The sequence below is a fragment of the Ceratotherium simum genome, chromosome 22, assembly GCF_057802395.1.
Source record: "Ceratotherium simum simum isolate JZ-2026a chromosome 22, ASM5780239v1, whole genome shotgun sequence".
NCBI classification, from domain to species: domain Eukaryota; kingdom Metazoa; phylum Chordata; class Mammalia; order Perissodactyla; family Rhinocerotidae; genus Ceratotherium; species Ceratotherium simum.
The window spans coordinates 18,608,636-18,628,577 of record NC_141921.1 but is presented as its reverse complement, the minus strand read 5'-3'; the positions used below and the strand labels follow the sequence as shown (position 1 = coordinate 18,628,577).

The window sequence follows — 19,942 nt, the reverse complement described above, 5'->3', positions numbered from 1 at the left end:
TACTGAGCCACTAAAGATCTGTGAATCAAACTAAGGAATAATATCATAGTTACTATCCTTTATTGAGTGCTTATACTGTACCAGCTAGGGTATAAATGTATTATATAAATTATCCTCACACAGTAGGAGGTAGATACTATTACCACCTGCATTTTTACCTGTGAGGAAACTGAAGAGTTAAGTAATTTGCTCAAGGTCACATAGCCAGTAAGGGGCAGAGCCCAGATTCAAACATAGGTCTGTAACTCTTAATTCTTAACACAATTTGTGGAGCCCTTACTCTTAAACACTGTGTTCTCTTGACACCATAGAATATTATGAGAAAAGAAAAATCCTTGCATCTTAGCTCAGAAAGTGACCTTCAATTCCTTTAGGCTTGTCCTTTGTACTGAGGCCCTAGAGTGTGATGACCTTGACAAGGTCACTTAACGACGCAAGGGCAGAGCCAAGTCTAGCCAGATCACTGGATTCCCGGACCAGTGCTCATTCCACTGGACAGCATTGCCTCTCCTGTGGAAGCATTGACTTGATAGCAGAGATGACTTTAAGGTACCTTTTGTGTTTTGACAAATTTGCCTCATTCACAGGAGGGAGAATGGCAGAGGACATTATTAGGGTCACAAATGACCTTCTTGAAGTTCATTCCAGCCTCAGGCATACCACCTAGGAAGAACCTTCCTTAGCCAGCAAGTTGTTCTTTTCCATTCTATTTCTTGTACTCAAAGCAAACTGAGTTATCTGATGTCTTACAGTCTCTTTTCATTTTGTTTATGCAGTTTTTCATGCATGCACTGTGACTAGTTAGGAAGGCCACAAGGTCATTTTAGTATTTTCCAACAGAGACTCAAAGCACCTAACATAATTTAAGTAGATTAATTGTAGGAGGAAATGGATTTAAAATACTTTGGGCAAAAGGTACCTTTGGAAGAGGCGCTGACGTTGGAGTCAGACTTGGGAAAGAACCCTGTCTCTGCAATGCATTTACCCTCTGTGTAAGCTGGGGGTCAGATTCTTAACCTATCTGAGCCTTAGTTTCTTCCTTTGTGAAGTAGTGGTAATAATACCTATCTTATAGAGTGATTGTGAAAAATGAGTACAATAGCATATGGTTGGTGCCTGTCACTGAGTGGGCCTTAATAAATGAGATAGCATATCACTTTCTTTTTAGAGCAGCATAAAATCTGTCCTGACAGCCAGTTAGAGCTTCCCTGGTGAGGAGGCCTTTTGTAATTATCTGCTCTGTGAGGTATAGTAAGCTTTCTACATGGGGGAGCAACCACTTGACATGAAAGAAATAACCTAATTTAGTTGTGCTCTTGTGGTTTAGGAGCTGATTTACAGTGGACCAGTGTGAGGTCAGTATTACTTACGAATGCACAAAGTGGTAGAGTCAGTTGTTTCAGGGTTGGGTTGTCTCCTGATTGCCTCTGTGAATCCCGAGGTTCCAAGTGGTAATGATTCTGATGAGATAAAAACTTCTTCATATTTGCCAAATAGCAGTGATTATTGATATCATGACAACTAGTTTTATCATTCTGTCCAGAAAGAGATTTGTATTATAGTCATTTAAAATTTTTTCTAATTGTAGAAATTGTCAGTTGAGTGGGACTGTCAGTTTGGTTTGTAGTCACCTGGGTAACGTTTGCTTTGAAGTAGGCAAGAAGACAACATTGTGGAATGGTTCGGGACAAAATCTTTCTGCCTGCAGAAATTTTTGCTAGGTTGCAAAATTTGCTGCATCCTTCCCACACTTCTCCATGTTTTATCAGTGATGTGCCTGATAGCAAGGAGGCAACACCTGTCCTCATTTTCAGCATGGGACTTGTATTTTCCATTTTGGTTTAAGTTCTTGCTTGTCGCAGGCAGATTACTTCTAAATTCAGTGTGCCTTCTTTTATATGGTGAGAGCTTCCTAATGGATAAACTTCAGGTGCAGTTGAGAGAGAGAGAACTAGTCTAACCTTTGCAATTGAATGCTTCTAGTAGAATAGGTTTAAATTAAAGGTTCAACTCTCCATGTCCAAGGTATATAAGGTGTCCTATTTAAATGAATACCCTTCATTTAAAATCAACAGTATGTCATTATAAATCAGATTCAAGAATTATTCTTAAATACATTCATGGATATGAGCAGTGCTTCAATACATGCTTCAGTGACTCATAGGAAATGATAAAGGAGTATAGGATATTTTGTATCATGTCACTGCCTTAAATCTATTAGAGTTACTGAAGGTTGTCACAGTCCCTAATTACTGTTAACCCTGTCCTCAGGAACTGCAAATTGTCCAGTGATCTATATGAACTGGGATTCTTTCCCAGTATTAAGAAAATATATCTCGGGGCCGGCCCCGTGGCTTAGCGGTTAAGTGGGCGCGCTCTGCTGCTGGCGGCCCAGGGTTCGGATCCCAGGCGCGCACCGACGCACCGCTTCTCCGGCCATGCTGAGGCTGCGTCCCACATACAGCAACTAGAAGGATGTGCAGCTATGACATACAACTATCTACTGGGGCTTTGGGGGAAAAAATAAATGAAATTATAAAAAAAATATTAAAAAAAAAAAAAAAAGAAAATATATCTCTTTACCAGTGGCATGATCTGTCCATTTAAAAGAGAAAAGAGAAAGTATGTGCTATCTGCACTGTTGAGCATATTTGTCATTTTTACCTGTCTTAAAAATTATTACTGTACCCTGAAGGTCAGTAGCTTAGAATTTGCTCATTATCAAATAACAAAGTTGGGGCCTTTTTAAGAAGCAAATCATACTTGGTTGGCAATAATTTGGGAGGCAGAGGGTTGCTATTTATGGTGATATTGAATGTCATTTTCAGTAGGACTAAATTAAAAAGGGAAAAACCATAGTGTGTGTAAAACTCCAACCTTTGGAAGGTGGTCAGAGTAGAGTTGCCTGTAGTCTTCTTTTCATTCCACTAAAATTTGTAAGTTGGCTTACAGCAGCATTTCCCAAGCTGTTTCATTGAACATTAGTTCTTATACAATACTAATACGTGTTCTCTGGGGATGAGAAAAGAATCTGACAAAATAATGGCCAAAGTGAAATGCATCTCTATACTGCAGAATTAATATTCAGAGTCTTTGTGCTCATGTGCCTTATGACCCTTCAAGAGAAAGGGTCATTATGCAGTGTTTCTCGAACTTATTTGGCCGTGGATCCCTGTTTGTAAGAACACCTAATAAGCATTTCATGTTATGACTAGTGTGTAGTGGAGACCAGTTGAGCAGTTCTGATAAAGAGAGTTTCTGAATAAAAAATGAATCCTTTTGTATAAGACAGCTCGGCCAGTAATGGGAAAGGACTTTTCTGGGAACATATATTTCTCCAACTTAACATAGACTCTTAGTGATTTCAAAGGTCATCTAATCCCATTGCCAATAACAATAACAATAATAGCAGCTACTATTTTTTGGGGCATTTGCTGTTTATTAGGCACAGTGTTGTTATTCTGCATGCATTATTCACCACTGGTTTTAATCATTTTTTATCTTCTTAATATTTCCAATTCATCTACTTTTTAACATCTCCACTACTACCTTTTTCAGTGACTAGATTACTGCAGTGTCTTATTTTTCCTGTTGTCTGTCTAGAGCGCTGCCATTCTTCTACCATGTCCCTTTCTCCATGCTGTACCCAAAATGATCTTTTAAAAGGGTAATTCTGTGTGCCAGTCCCATGCTTAAAACTCTTCAGTGGCTCACCATTCTCCTCAGAATAAAGGTCTAGATTCTTAGCCTTGTCCAGCCCTGTTTACTTTTCTAACTTTAATTCTAGCCTCTTGCCTCTGGGCTGCTGCCATTCCAAACTATAGCCCTTCCAGAAATGTAATGCTTTCTCTCAGCTCCAGGCCTTGGCACGTGTAGTTTGCTTATCTGTCTCAGTAGGTTTCTATTCTTCTTAGCATTTTAAATCTCCTGAGAAGCCTTCTGTGATCAGCCTGCAACTGAGTTAGGCCCTGGGTCAGGTGCTCTGCTTATGTTCTTTTTTTTTTTTTTTAAAGGTTTTTTTTAGTTCATGTATGGTTATGGTTCCAATTTTTTTTTTTTATTTTATTTATTTATTTTTTTCCCCCAAATCCCCAGCAGATGGTTGTAGGTTATAGCTGCACATCCTTCTAGTTGCTGTAAGTGGGACGCGGCATCAGCATGGCTGGAGAAGCAGTGTGTCGGTTCGCGCCCGGGATCCGAACCGGGGGCCAGCAGCGGAGCGCGTTCACCTAACCGCTAAGCCACGGGGCCGGCCCTGCTTATGTTCTATACTATGCATTTGTCTCTCTTGTAACTCTTAACACATAGTACTATGTCTATTTTAATTTTCCTGTTTGTTATAATAGACTTTAATCTCCTTGAGGACAGGGACTGTGTCTTGTTGAGGATCCCTAGATCTTAGCACAGTGCCTACACATATAAGTATTTATCGAATGAATGAAAGTATCCTAAATCCTTACAACCTTGCAAGATGTGTTACAGTTTAGGAAATTGGCCTCAGTGGGGTTAAGTAACTAGCCAGAGGTTACTCAGCTAAAAAGAGGTGAGGAGGGAATAGAATCTAAATCTGTTTAGTTGCAAAGACTGGGCTTTTCTTTTCTTTTTTTTTTTTTTGAGGAAGATTGGCCCTGAGCTAACATCTGTTGCCAATCTTCCTCTTTTTCTTTTTTTCTCCCTACAGCCCCAGTACATAGTTGTATATCCTAGTTGTAGGTCCTTCTAGTTCCTCTGTGTGGGACCCCGCCTCAGCATGGCTTGATGAGTGGTGAGTAGGTCTGCGCCCAGGATCCAACCGGCGAACCCCGCCGAAGCGCAACGCGCAAACTTAACCGCTGCGCCACTGGGCCGGCCCCAAGGCGAGCTTGTTTTCCCTGCTTTTTCACGTGGCTACTCTTTTTCATCTTATCTTCACATCTTCCTTTCAAGTGTTCAAACAGCCTATGCTAAAACCCCATCCATAGCAGCTTGTGGCATCTTTGGACAGCTCTGAGAGCTGAAATAGGTCCCTCTTAGAATAGTTTTCCATCCATTGGTCTTAATTTATGCTTTGGAGAATATAATTTATTTTTTAAAAACAATTCAGAATTTATAATCCACTTAAGGTCTCATTTATTAGTTTACTGTATTCATTTATTGAGCAAGCATTTACTGAGCACCAGCGCTATTCTTATGATGTTATCATTGCTCAAAATGTTTCTGGGACTTCTTTGGGAATTATCTTCAGAACTTCTGTCAGATTCTTTTGAAAATACGTCAACATACTTTTTTGTAAACCTTGAAGGTGGATATAATTTGGGAAATAGCTAATAGTTGTTCAGGACCAAGTCAGATGAAAGATATGGGTCAGAAGTTAAAATCAAGCAGCTCTCAGTTTTCTTTGGTCTGCTTATAATTTTTAAAAAATTTGAACTAGTATTGAAAATGGAAAGATTTAACATTAAAACCATCCGGTTTCCGTTTTGTTTTAATTAGACAAAGTGATACTATTTATGAAGCTGTTGCAGTTCTGGAAGAGATAATGAGGGTAGTTGTACAAGGAATGGGCTTAATGGATGTTCTCTGCAATGCTATTTATAATATTTTAAAATTGAAGACATTGAAATTATTCATTAATATAGAACTGATTAAAAATTTGTGGTACATCCATTCAGTGGAATATAATTCAATTATTATAAATGATATATATTTGATATGGAAAATTACTCACATTTATTTAAGTGAAAAAAATTACAAAACAGTTTGTATAGTGTTGTCTAATAATGGGGGGACTAACTCAGCCTCATTTCTCATTTACATAACAAAAATTTCTGAAAGTATATAACCCAAAATACTAATAGTGCTTGATTCTGCGTGGTTGGATTAAAAGTGTTCTTAAAATAATACTTTGGGGCTGGCGCTGTGGTGTAGTGGTTAAGTTTGGTGTGCTCTGCTTCAGCGGCCTGAGTTTGGATCCCAGGTGCGGACCCACAACACTTATCAGCCTTGCTGTGGCAGCAACCCACATACAAAATAGAGGAAGATGGGCACAGATGTTAGTTCAGTGCCACTCTTCCTCAAGCAAAAAGAGGAAGATTGGCAACAGGTGTTAGCTCAGGGCCAGTCTTCCTCACCAAAAAAAAAGCTGTTCTAGCATCAACTTTTTGTGTCCAGGATCTGGCTTTTGCTTCTTTTATTGAATCTGAAGCTTTTAGTGCAGCAGCCCAGTATTCCTCCATGGCCCTTGTCAGGGGAGCTGAGTACTGTAGTAGATGTCCCTTTAGATGGGACATGCACTCTCCAGTTTTCCTCAATCCCCATTACTCTCTGTTATTTCATTGACACCATGGCTAAGGTTGGGTTTGATTTCTATCTCTACTAGCACTGGAGATGTAATGTGGGTATAAATAAAACACAGTCGCTGCCTTCAAGAAGTCCTTCTCTGGTAATAGAGATAGGGTAAAAGGTAATTATGATATGTGACCAGTGCTGTAGTCAAGTATATATTTAGATATTAATTGAGCACCTACCACGTGATAGATATTAATGCTAAGTGCTTTCACTTACCTCATTTAAGCCTCAGCACTCCTGTGAGTTGGTGTTATTTTTTCCATTTTATACGTGAAGCATTGAGCTCAGAGATGATTAAGTAACTTGGCCAAGGTCTTACAGCTAGTAAGTAGGTAGCTATGATTCAAAATCAATTTTCTGACCAAGAGCATCACTTCCCACCCTGCCTTCTTTGAGAACATTAAAGCTTGAACCATGTAATCAGAGGCACTGATTTTGTCTCGTGATCTGGGAGTTTTTTAGGGCAAGACGATGCAGTTGTCTGGTGTAGAGGACTGCTGAGATCCAGGACCAGGGAAGAATTTGAGTTGGAATCCCAGAGATCCCATGAGGCTCTTAGTTCACAGTAATGACAGGCTAGTGAAGGGAAAACTATAGTAAGTGGATCAGGCTGCCAAATGGAAATTCCAGGATAATTTGAATTCTCTTCCCACTAATGACCTGAATTCTACTAAGGTGACTGTTGATGAGAAATGGGGGTTGAAGTGTTTTTCTTGTAAACTGCCAAGAACTAATAAAAACTATGCCAGAGACCTTCACAGAGTATCAAGGGACACGTTTGGTTTAATCTGGTACATCAAAAGCAGAGTCGAAGAGTAGGCTTTTGGAACGATAACCAGACCTCGGCCAGAATTGGTGGTGAAAGCCCTGGTTTTCTGGCATAAAAACTGGGGAAGATTTTTAGTAGCAGCTGGTAGTCCTCCCACACTGCCCTTTATGGCTCAGGAGTTGCTTTCTGCAGGGTTGCAGGGTATACTGGAGATAGAAGAGAGACATTCCTTCATAGTAGCTTTAGGGCCTTAAGGAGATAGGCCTCTCTGAACCTTAACCCCCGTGTAAAACAGGCATTTGGATTGGATGACTTATAGCACTTGGCATTTTTTCAGTGCTTATTCAGGCACAGTACAATATACTTTACATATGTTAGCTCGTTTAATCCTTATAGTGGCTCTGTGATATGGATGGTGATAGCCGTATATTACAAATGAGGAAACTGAGGCTCAGGGTTAGTCCAGTGTCGTACAGTTAAAAAACAGAGGAGTCAGAATTTGAAACTAGCTCTGCCTGACTCCCAAGTGCTTAGTCATTTTGCCATAGTGACACTAATTAAGTGGTGTGAACATGTTCTCCCTATTCCTCTGCCTCCCTCCCCTCAATTGAGCTTCCTTGCAGCTGACTTGACCCCCACTGTTGGGGGTGAAGGGAAGCTCTAGTGTGGATAAGGCACACAACTGGCCTGTTGGCCTTCTGCCTTCTCTTCCCAGGCTGGTAGCTGTTCAGAATCTGTGATCTGGGCTGGCCCCGTGGCTTAGCGGTTAAGTGCGCGTGCTCTGCTGCTGGCGGCCCGGGTTCGGATCCCGGGCACGCTCCAACACACCGCTTCTCCGGCCGTGCTGAGGCCACGTCCCACGTACAGCAACTAGAAGGATGTGCAGCTATGACATACAACTATCTACTGGGGCTTTGGGGGGGAAAATAATAAATAAATAAAATCTTAAAAAAAAAAAATCTGTGATCTAAACTTTTGGGAAAAGGACTATAGTACCTGCAACTCTGTAGCTTCAGGAATCGCACAATGCACCCTATTGCACTCTGTTAGCATAACTAAACTCTTATTTAGATGCCATAGTGAAATTGCTGTGCAATCCCTTTGTACTTTAATGTATACTGTTTTTAATGATTTAGTTGTTAATTGTTTCAAGTCCTTATAAATTATAAATGTGACTTGCTGCTGGTTAAATGTTCCTAATAGTTTGGTTATAAAATTGGTATCAACTTATAGGGTGCTGTTTTGTCAAATACTTAGTTAGCTAGGTCTCTAACCAACAGATCAAATTCAACATTAGTCAAATTTCTAAATTTTAAATGAATAAAGTTGGATGTAGTGGTTATGCTATCTGTACATAAATGTGACACCTAAGAATTTCCTTGGATGTGTCCTGAGGTGCTCCATGTCTTGGTAAGCAGTGTGGTGCAGTGGAAAGAGTACTACCCTAGGTGGGACCTGAGTTTGCATCCTAGATGTATGGCTAGGGGTCAGTTGTTAACTTCTCTGAACCTCACTCCTTCTCACATGTAAAAGGGGATAGTGAGGAATACAAGGGTAAAGTCGGTAACGTACCTAGCACAGAACCTGGCACTAATTGGTGTTCAGAAATTATTTCATTTCACTGTGGGAAATGAGTAGAATGCATGTAGAGAAATTAGTATGGCAAAGTGATCAGACAGACCACTTTACTTCTGTTTCAGGGCTCTGCCGAATCTCTGCATATGCCCACAATGACCTCTCATGTAAGATCAACCGAGGTATTTCTAGAAAAGATCTCATCTCCCTGGCAAAACAGTTGTTTTCCTTAGTCCTGGGATACTTAGCTTTGATGGGAGGAAGCAGATCTAAGGAGATTATTAAAGGCCTCAGGTAATAGTGAGGTGTTTCTATTTGAATATTTTGTTTAAAAAAATTAAATAAAAGAAAAAATAGGGACATGTTAACTGATTTTCACCATATTAGGAGGCTCCCTTAAAACATAAATAGTTGGGCCTAAAATCCATAAGCAAATCTTCGACCACCACTGGTAAACTTCAGCACCCCAGAATGTCTTCAGTAACGACAGTACTTACATTGTCTCTCCTGAGGTCAGCCCTGCTGCTTATTCTTGAAAATATGGTAGAAAAGTTTATCCTCTATGATAGCACAACTCTGTAATATTAAAAGCTAATCAGTAACATTTTGTGACCATCCTAAATAAATTAGTTAATCCATCAAACTATAATGTGCTTTAAACAATAATATAGGCGCTGATGTTCTATCTTTGCCAGTTTTTTTTCCCTTTGTCATTATATTTCCATCTTGGGTTCCTGGTAGACTCTTTGGAAATGCCAGTGTCCCTATCACTAACTTCATATATTACCCCAGAATTTTCCTATTTAGAGTAATTTGTTTCAAAATAAAGTAATTTGCTTTGGTATTAATATGTGCTTTTAAAATTGCCATGAATGTAATGACAGATGCCTTTTTAGAAATCCTGCAAACTATTGTATGGCCATTGGTATCACTCTTTGTTACTGTTATAAAGAAGCTGCATTTTCTTTGGAGCCTTGGATTAAGTCACCCAGTTTTCTTTTTCTTCTGCTGCTAAAGCTCAACAGAAAACTGAAGATAGTTAAGTCATACAACTTTCAAACCTTGTGCACATTGCTTCTTTGGTTTACTGCCATAGGATACTGTAGCAATATCTTACAGACATCTTTGATGGCCAATCAGAAGCAGTTAAATTACCTTAAATTTTTTAAATGGAACTCCGACAGCCAATAAGAAATCCTTTGGGTGGGAACTGTAACAGCCTTTTCACATGATTTTAAGAACAATTCTAAATTTGCAGTATCCTCTGTTTTGGAAGCACATGTGGCCCTAGTGCATCTGCTGTGTGCATTTGCCAGGCATTTCCAAGGCTTAAGTTTCTCGTAGTTTGAAGTCTGGATCTGACCCCTGTTCTGCTTCTCAAGGTAACTTTAAAACAGGAAGTGTACAAAGGAGATAACTGATGACGTGAACAACCAATCATGGCTTTGTGTTCTTAGCCGATAAAGCCGCTCAGCCAATGGGACCACTCTGGAGGCAAGGTTTGGTGTCAAATAGCATGCTAGATTGAATGCCTTTGACTGTTAAAGTGGAAGGAGGCTGCAGGGTTTCATTGGAGCCTCGGAGTTTTTCACTGAGGCAGGGGTCAGCTGAAAGACAAAGAAAAATGGCGAATAGTTTGCTGGGGGGTGGGAGGACAGCTGTTCGGGTTTTCTCTGGAGTGGACATTCCAGACTCAGGTTTCTGCATCTCCTGCTGCCTTTTGTTTCCTCCGTTCTTTTGGGGGGGAGGGATAGGAGTGACTTAAATTCTCCCTGTCCATGGAGATATAAATAACTACATGTAAAATTAATGCAGTTCTCGGTAAGTTTAATTCTTTGTTTTGTGTTAAAATGGTAGAAACTGTTTAGCTTCAGAGAGTGTAGACAAGTTGCACTGTTTCAGAAAATGGCCACTTTACATTCCATGCATACCTTTTGGTGCACCTAGAATACCTTGCTCTGTTTAGATTTTGCATGCCCTTCAACTAGGATTTCTTTTCCTAGTTGAGTTTTGACAAGATCAGGTACATGAGAAAGGCTAATCATTTTTTAGGGGTACACAGAAGCAAAGCACTTTCTCTTTGCATTGGGTAAACTTAACTGTTTTCCAAATAATTTTCCTTTGTTCAAGTGCACTGAAGCTTTCCTACAGAATAAGCTGAATTGTTGTAAGACTTTTTCTATTTCCATGCACTTTGTTGACATCTGTGTTTTCAGAGGTAGAAGCAACACTGTTGCTGTTCTAAATTTGTGTGAAAATAGGATTTGCACTGATGGAGGTTCTAATGGTGAAGGCCCACATGCCAATGTGAAATTCTCCCATAACTTTCTTGATTTACCTGCCTGCTTCTAGATTCTAATAGGTACCAATTAATTAAGTAACAATCTTTGTTTTAAAATGCACATTTTAGGTTAGAATGCTGGTTAGGAAATACTTCTCCATTATATTGGCAGTGACAAGAGCAAATCTTTCTCTACCAATTTCACACATTTTGTCAGGCGTTGATTTGATTCTTTAAAATGATGTGAACAAAATGCTTTTCGTTTTCTGTATGAAATATTTGAAATCTTAATTTACCTGCAATTTGTGAATAGGAAAGTTAAGAGGACGGGCACTCTTATCTTTTGCCCTTGATGTTTTTTTCCTCTTTAGGGATATGAAGCTAATGCAGGTTGCTAATCTGTAAGCAGCCAGTTCTTATGAATAATGAAATCTACTACCTCATGGACTAAGATCTGTAATACACTTGATTTTAAAAAGCAATTATTTGTTTTCTTTTTATTTGCAAATATGGAATGAAGGTCATTGGAACATTTCTGCAGCAGACTCAGTGTGGAGCAGTGAACCAGCAGCCCTCAGTCGCTGGGTAGGGAAAAGGAGCAGGCCCTATTAGAGGAAAAGTTTGGAGGGTGCTGATTTGCCTTTCCCTCGCTTCCCTCGCTTCCCTTTGAGTAAAGGATTTACCTGAGAGCATTGATAGGGGTTTAGATTTTGGGCTGTTCGAATTGGAGTGGTATAGCCAAGTTGCTAGATGCAGGCCTCTGTCGTTGCTCGCAAAAGTGACCTTGAAAAACTGCCGGAAAGATTGAAGGACAAAGTTTGTTTATACAGATTTGGACTGAAAAAGCTCTATTTGAGATGAAAAGAGACTGTACTTCTGATGTTCAAGTTGAGTTGTTAGTAGGAATATGTTCTAGATTCAGATTAGGAGTTGTCAAGCAGTAAGACAATAGGGCTGCATTCATTCTCTCTCCCACTCTTCTCTGTTCCCTCCCCCCAGCAAAAAAATTCTAAATCCTTTTGGTATGATAGTTTAGTGAACTGCCTAACAGATTCAGAATTCCTTGCACACTACCTTGTCTTCTGTGTAATCTAAAGGGTTCTTAGTGAAGAATGGTATTTAAGGAGTTCAAAGTAGTTATGTTTGTGAAACTTCTTTTGGAGAATTGGAGTGCTTATGGTAAGAAAACAGTCATTCTGGGTAGTTAAGTCCTAAGGGAAAGGAGTATGTGTTAAGGATTACATTTTAACAGATAATTATTCTAATTTAAATTTATTTTTTACAAGTCATTGATTTATATATTATCAGTTGCTCCAGGTTTTATATATGATTTAAAAAATAGTTGTAGATACTGAATGACCCTGTTGGCCATGGGAGAAGGCCTGGAGCAGGGGAGGCAGAAGGTAAGTGGGGCACAGTATGAGGCCTAGATAAAACTCTTCATATGAAGAACTTTGTGGATTTAGCTTCTTGGAAAGATATCTAGCCACTACCTCTAGCCTGGGTTCTTAACCTTTTTAGGGTCATGGACTCTGAGAATCTGACCCACTACCTGCAAAAATGCACATAGGCGTGCCTATGCAGAACTGCTGGTGACTAAGATATTTTCCAGTATATGTTGAATGGTGTTTAATGATCTCGTTTAACACTTTAGCCAGATAAATGTTTCCCAGAGAAATGAAGAAAACTGTACTTCCATAAGGAGCAAAGACCTTCTAGAGCTAACTATAACTTAGACTGGGGGTGTGTGTGGGTGGGGGAGACAGGTGGGGTTTGAGAGTTGGGCATTCATTTACTCTGATTACAGTTTTTGAGGCAGCATGGTGCAGTAGCAAAAGCAGGGCATTGAAAGTCAGGAGACCTGTGTTCAGGTCCCACTCAGCTATCACCAGCTTTGTGAGCTTGGACAAGTCAGCCATTTAGTGTCAGCTTCCTCACATGTAAAAATGGGACCTAAAAATAGCGCCTTTCTATTTAGTGGTGAGTCTCAAATGAGATCATGTATGTCAAAGTGCTTTGCAAATTTCGAACTGCTGCATAAATATTAGTTGTTACTAATCTAGACTGTTAGGGGGTTAAATACTTAGGAAGATAGTTGTGGCATCAAAGAAAAAAATGCCAGTGTTTTAATATGTTTACAAAGGAGTTTGTTTAAACCCGACACGTCTCTTTTTAAACTGGTTCCACATGCCTTCACCTGCATATTCCTGTTTATGCTGACATGACCCTATGCAATGCACACATTGAGACCATCAAACTCTCCCTTACCAAGATTCCTATGAAAGAATTTTAACCCCTTTGTCAAAAATTAAGGGTCTCTCAGAATAAGATGAAATGGGAATGCTGATTTTTTAAAAACCCTTATTAGATTTAGGAACCTCTCAGAATAAAATCTGGAAACCTGTTCTGATTGGACACTAAGATTTGCATTATAATGCAAGTAAGTTGTAATAGTTGCAGATGTTTACCAAGCAGAGGTTACATTTTTAGTTTGTGCACCAAATATTTATAAAGTACACCGGAGCCATTTTTTTGTTTGCTTTGTGGTCATATGATCTCCTGTCAGTTTTAAGCCTGGGAGGTAGTTACAGCTTGCAAAGTAGTAGCAAGCAAGCAACTGTTGGGATGAAGACTTTTTTAAAAAAAATAATTGGTCTCTCATCAAAACAAACACTAGCATAAATTTCGCACAGTTGATACCTACTCTGAGATACATTTCCAAGATAAATGATGGAAACTCATGGGGATTTCTTTTCCACCCGTTTTACATGCCTGTTGTCATCTATTTTCAGGACTTTTTTTTTTTTCCCCTTCCCTGGGGTGGGGTAGATATTTTGTGATCTATTTGATTTCCTGTCCTATTAAGTCCTTCCTCTCAGGCATGGTCAGTCAGCATTGATGTCTGCCTCCTTTCTGTGCATTGCAAAAATCATATTCAGACAGAATAAGGTTTGGCAAAATTGCCATTGGCCTCTCTAAATAAAATTCCAGTTCCAGGGATGTGTATGTTTGAAAACAGCGATCATGGTCACTGTGGACTCTGTGTTCCTAAAACAAGATGAGATCTCAGTTTAAAGAAGCTATATACTTTTGTGGAGGCTTCAGTAACCCAAAAAGCATTCTGTTTTTTTTTTGTGAGGAAGATCAGCCCTGAGCTAACATCTGCCAATCCTCCTCTTTTTGCTGAGGAAGACTGGCCCTGGGCTAACATCCATGCCTGTCTTCCTCTACTTTATATGGGAGGCTGCCACGGCCTGGCTTGACAAGTGGTGCATCGGTGCACGCCCGGGATCCAAACCGGCGAACCCCGGGCCGCCGCAGCAGAGCATGCGCACTTAACTGCTTGCGCCACCGGGCTGGCCCCCGAAAAAGCATTCTTAAAGCTAATCACTTATACATGGGCTTCTTCATGAATGAAGTTATTTTTGCATATCTCTATCCCCAATAATAAATGCATACAAAGTTTGTGTACTCTTAAGTTAGGCTGATGGAAATTATTTAGGGATGTAGTCTAGTTCCCTTCTTATAAAGTGGGGAAGTTGAGGCCCAGAGAGGTTAGGTGCCCCAGTCTTTCAGCTTTTTAATGACTGGCCTATGCAAGTTCAGAGATTCAACTCCCACTCAGTTCATTCCGTGTTCCTTTTATTCCTCTAGGTTGTTTTTACTTATTATTTTTCATATTTCTCTTCCTTTTGGTCCATCTGTGCAGGTTTGCTATTTGAACACAGAAGGAACAGAGAAAAAATGGGCCATGGAAAAGGTTCAGAAGTCTCCACGTGGATTCTGTTAGTTAGAAAGTCTGCTGTGGCAGCAGACTTACCATCCCTTTTGGGATCTGAAGATCTGTTGCCTCAGCCAGTTGCTTATTCAGAAAGCTGAGAATCAGCTGGGAAGCTAATGGTGCCCACCTGGCTGAGGTGTCCCAGAGAGCTGGGTTACTTTTATGCATGCAAGGAAGTAAACTAAGGTATGCAAATACAACCTTCGTGCCACTTAGTTGTTTCTTTTTTTGTTTTGTTTTGTTTTTTTTGTTAACACACCTCAAGAACAAGCTAAATTCCCAAACAAGTTTGGGCCTGGTTCTTCAAGTGAGTCCTTAAGCCAACCTGTATTTAATAAACCAAGATCCCAGGATCATTTTAAGGCATTTGACAAGACTGAAATAGAAATCATTGTCTATATACTCCCAAAATAGTATTTTAACTATGCCAACTTTGCTCTTTACCATCAGCAAAGTGGTATTGTGTGTCTGCACGTGTGTGTTTGAGTAGTTGGGGATTTGGTTTTTGTTCTTATTTTGCATATTCTCTGATAGACTAAAATCTACTTGAGACCTTTTCTCTTTTGTAGTTGGATTTCTTTTCATCACCTTCATATATTTGAACAAAAGTTATAGTTTATTGAAAGAAGGAGCGCTGGAATGATGTAACTTACGTAATATTTAAGTCCTGAGGTATACTGTGACTGAAAATCAAAATAGACACAGCTGGATAGTATCTACCTCATGTCTGCATTTCCCAGAAGCTTGATTTGCTTTTTAATCTATTCTTTCTGCTACCTCACTATTGGGCCCAGCTCTATAGAACTTGTCAGATTCTGTTTGTATTATCACCATTATCTTCCCATCTCTCACCTTGGCATCCCAAAGCAAGACCTCATTGTTCAATAATTGACCAAAAATTTTTCTCTATTTGGGGTTTTTACTGTAAATTAAGTTACAGTTCTGTACCCTGCAGTGAAAAAGAGCAGTTGAAGGATAAGAAATGAAGGTAAATTCCAGTGTAAAGGCAGAAGTGAAGGGAAAAAAACACCTAGTAAATGTTTAACTTTCAAGTGGCATAACATAGCTTGTGACCTTGTGTTCCTTAGTTCAAAGGAAGAAAGGAGACTAAAATAACCAAAGCAAACAGCAGTGCTGATTCACTTGGTTATCCTTTTTTTGGGAAGTACTATCATTTTGTTCTGTCTCCATAGTTTCAATTACATAGAAAACTAAAGGGAAGACCTGCTTGACTGGGAATATCCAGATAAAATGAATTTTTCCTTTAACCACTTAGGCTATGTAGTTCTTACCTTTGAGAAAATACTAAAGTTGGATGCTTTACACTTCCTTTCACTAATTCACCATGCATGCATGCATGCATGCCTTTCACGTGGTGATTTAAAAAATGTATACAAATACAATTTTACTCCAGAATCTAAATCTGGTAGGGGAGACAGATGATGCATATCAAGTATATGAAACTGTTATGGAAAGTACAAGCAAAGGACACAGAATTCAGAGGAGGGCAGACCTTTACTTTTGGCTTAGGAATGAAGGAAGGCCGTTTAACTGGGCGTTGGACTCAGGGAGGTAGGGACAAGGGCATTCCAGGCATGGAGAACAGGAGGAGCAAGGTCGTGATTCAAACAGTGCAGCCTGGCCTGAAGAAAGCAGTAAATGGTCCAGTCTGCTTAGAGCATAAGGAGATGAGTTAGGGACAGGAGGGAGTGGCGAAAGAAAGAAGTCTAGAGAAGTAAGTTATGGTCAGATGTTGGAGGGCCTTGACTGCCAAGCTAAGAAATTTGAATTGTCTCTGCTTTACGTTGGTGAACCATTGAAGATTTTGGGTAATAGGTTGATGTAGCATTATCAGAGCTGTGCTTTTATATAAGATTTATTAAGCATCATTGTGTAGAAATGAGAAGAATTTGAGAATACATTAGAAATAGTGAACAGTGCAGTGAGTTTACCTACTAGATTCACATTACTTACAGGATTGTTATGAGGGTTGACAGAGATAGCAATGTAAAGGGCTTAGAAGCATACCCGGCACATGGCACTAAGTGAGTATTAGCTATTATCATGATCATTATTTTTATTATTATTCATGGAGGTGATGAGGGCCTGAACAGAGGTAGAGGCAGTATGAAGAAAGATGGACATTGTTGGACACTCATTACAGAATTTAGCAGTTGGTTAGAATTGAAGAACAGAGTGTCCAGGGTGACTCTGAGATTTCAAGCCTGGGTGACTGGAGGATAGAAACAGAAGAGTTAGAAGGATCAAGCTTGGGGAAAAAGGAAGATAGATGTGATTTTGGCAGATAGATGGAGTTTGGAGTTCTGGGCGGCTTTCTAGTTGGAGATGTCCAGCAGGCAGCTATACATGTAGGCCTGGAGCTTTGGAGAAATGTGAGAATTGGTAATGTATATTTAGAATTTAAGCTCATAGAGATTATAGCTGAACCCGGGGAATGGATGTGAGAGAAGCAAGAGAGAGAATGGACAGAAGGACCAGAAGAATAAAGCTTCATTCATGTTAAAGATGGAGACACAGAAAAGTTGAGACATCTAGAAAGGAGCATGGAGGAGTCTTCTAGGTCAGTGTTCTCTAAGCTGTTTTGATTGCACACCCCTATTATCTGAGCGTGCAGCTCTCATATGTGAATTAGTATTCTTCACTCTAAAAAGTCACGTGTTCATTTTTTAAATGTTAGTTTAGTTAAAACTAAAGAATATCTATAACTTCCCTTACCCAGGCATACATAACAAAGTAAAGGTGTCACTGCTAGCCCACATTTTTCTCAGGATACTTAGACAGCATGTGTGATACACAATCTTGTGACAAGTTACACTGAGTGAGGGCATCAGTATCAGCCCATAGGTTAAATGTTCAGAAAGCTAATACTAACATTTTCTGGTTGTGCTTTGACATGTGCAAGATTAGAAGTACTGCCCTAGAATCTGATGGCTGTCACTTATTCTGAAAATGTACGAATGTTTTCTTGAAATGTTATTCAGTAGTTCCTTGAGATTAGTTATATATATGTTTATGTATGTATGTTGTGTATATATATAACCTTAAGCTTTCTTATTTAAACTTTTACCCATCTTATTTAAACTTGCACACATCTCCATCTTGTGCAAAGACTAGAGATTTTTTTTCTGAGTTGCATTGGGCTTAATCTTACTAATGTTAGCTTTGTAAAATCTCAAATGGCAGCATTCTGCATGAAGCCAAACATGTACACATGTAGGAATTGTCAGCATTTGCTTAGCAAGTAATTTATAGCCATATGATTATGATAACAGTGATGAGCAACACACAATAAATTACCGGGAATAGCATAGCCTCATCTATAGCAGAAAAATTATAAGGCACTTATATTTAGTTTCTAGGCTAGGTATGTTGTAATTATCCTCAATCTAAAATAAAGGCAATAAGAAACTTTTCACTAGAGAAATAATGGTAAATTTCCAGCCATCTTAGCTGGTTATTTATATCCTGAACTCCATGATTATTTCTCTCCTGATAATTAACTGGCCAAATGCCCATGAAGCTGCCCTTAAAGGTAGTTAAGCAATGGAATCGTATATGATGTTTATATAAAGCATAGTACTTTATAGTTAATGGAGTAATTTTATATTTAGTCTCTCACTTGGTATTTACCTAAAGTAGGTAGGACAGAGGATTATTATCCCCATTTGGTGGGTGAGGAAAGAAGAGGCAGAGCCTAGTGATACAAGCCCTGTGCTCTTTGCACTGTAACTTGTTACTGTATATGAGAAACAAGCTGTAGCTATCTCCATCTTATGGGACTAATTCCTCCTCCCACCTCCCTTTTTCCTTTGTTTGCTCTTCCTCCAAAAGGCACAGGTTAAAAAAAATTGGGAATTTCCCCAGAGTTCTTTTTTTTTTTTTTTTTTTTTTTTAAAGATTTTATTTATTTTATTTTTTCCCCCCCAAAGCTCCAGTGGATAGTTGTTTGTCGTAGCTGCACATCCTTCTAGTTGCTGTATGTGGGACTCGGCCTCAGGATGAACGGAGAAGTGGTGCCTCGATGCGCACCCGGGATCCGAACCCGGGCCGCCAGCATCGCAGCGCGCGCACTTAACCACCAAGCCACAGGGCCGGCCCTTCCCCAGAGTTCTTACATAATCTTACATTATAGGACTGAACAAGTTGATCATAAAAAGAGAAATATAGAGTCAAATTGACTTATTTTTTGAGTTTTTATCAAACAAGATAGGTGAACACAGCCACCTTTCTTTTCAGAACAAAGCATAGTGTAGATAGATACTATATGAGTGCTACCAGTGTGTTAGGAAGTTGTCTTTTGTGAATCCTAAATTCACTAAGGTCAGATAAGTAGTTGAACTTTTTCCAAATAGATATGAGGGTAGAGTTGTGTTATGTATTCTGTGGTGTGCCTTAGCTGTGCAAATGCACACTTTGTGGTATATATTGGGTACCTCCTAGGTTTGGGTTCTTATCTTAAACCACAGAGATTGGTATTTTTAGATGTCATAGTGTTCTTAAATAATCAGTTGCTTTATATTTCCTAGCTGTGATTTATAGTCCTTGCTTTACCCCTAATGAGGTAGTTACAACAAAAGAATTCTGATTTCTTGGACTGATGGCTGCATAATTAAAATAACATTGTCATCATGTTCACAATGTAGCAATAGCTATAATTTTGAAACACTGCATAGAATTTAGCCAGATGATTCCTCCTATAAATGTGCAGCTATGGAAACATCTCCAACAAGGGGACTAGACTAAGGCTATTCCTCTAAACTATAGTGAAAGGATAGTGACTTCCCATCACCAGGCCCCCAGTGAGTGAACTTGATCTTCCAGATCTTTTCATCGCCACTCTTGGTTGGTGACCACATATCCCCAAGTCCTAGTCCTTGTGTTCAACTACAGCTTTAAGAAACTTGAAAACCTTACACTTTCCACTTTGAAATGTGTGAGAATCTGGCATCTTGGCATTTTAGAGTACTTTTTCCAGGAGAATGATCAGGAAAACTAAAGGTAAAAGGGCTTGATGGATTTATGTTCCAGGCTGAGAAGACCCATAGGTTCTTAAGTTTTTGGTCCTCTATTGAGTTATCAATTCTGAAGAGGTAGGAGAGCATGCGGTGACAGAGCACAGAACTGAGAATCAGGGCATATGGGTTTTAGTTCCACCTCTGGCAGATGGTTGCCCGTGACCCAAGGCAAG

General features: G+C 39.5%; 1 protein-coding gene across 13 annotated transcripts in view; it reads left to right on the top strand.

Annotated features, from left to right (window-relative positions):
* The window catches only part of NFYC (nuclear transcription factor Y subunit gamma), a 64,188-nt gene that overhangs the window by 3,453 nt on the left and 40,793 nt on the right, over positions 1-19,942 (top strand). The window contains exon 1 of one of the 13 annotated variants that reach the window (XM_087446189.1): positions 9,990-10,053. The exons of 10 other annotated variants lie outside the window; for them this stretch is intronic. Coding sequence is in view for 1 of the 3 variants with exons in the window: in XM_087446191.1 (XP_087302317.1) it covers positions 10,296-10,368 (73 nt within the window). In the remaining 2 variants the exon portion in view is untranslated. Of the gene's footprint in view, positions 1-9,989; positions 10,054-10,257; positions 10,369-10,395; positions 10,493-19,942 lie in introns of those variants that run through there. 2 more of the 13 variants (XM_087446191.1, XM_004426026.3) reach the window with 2 other exon arrangements.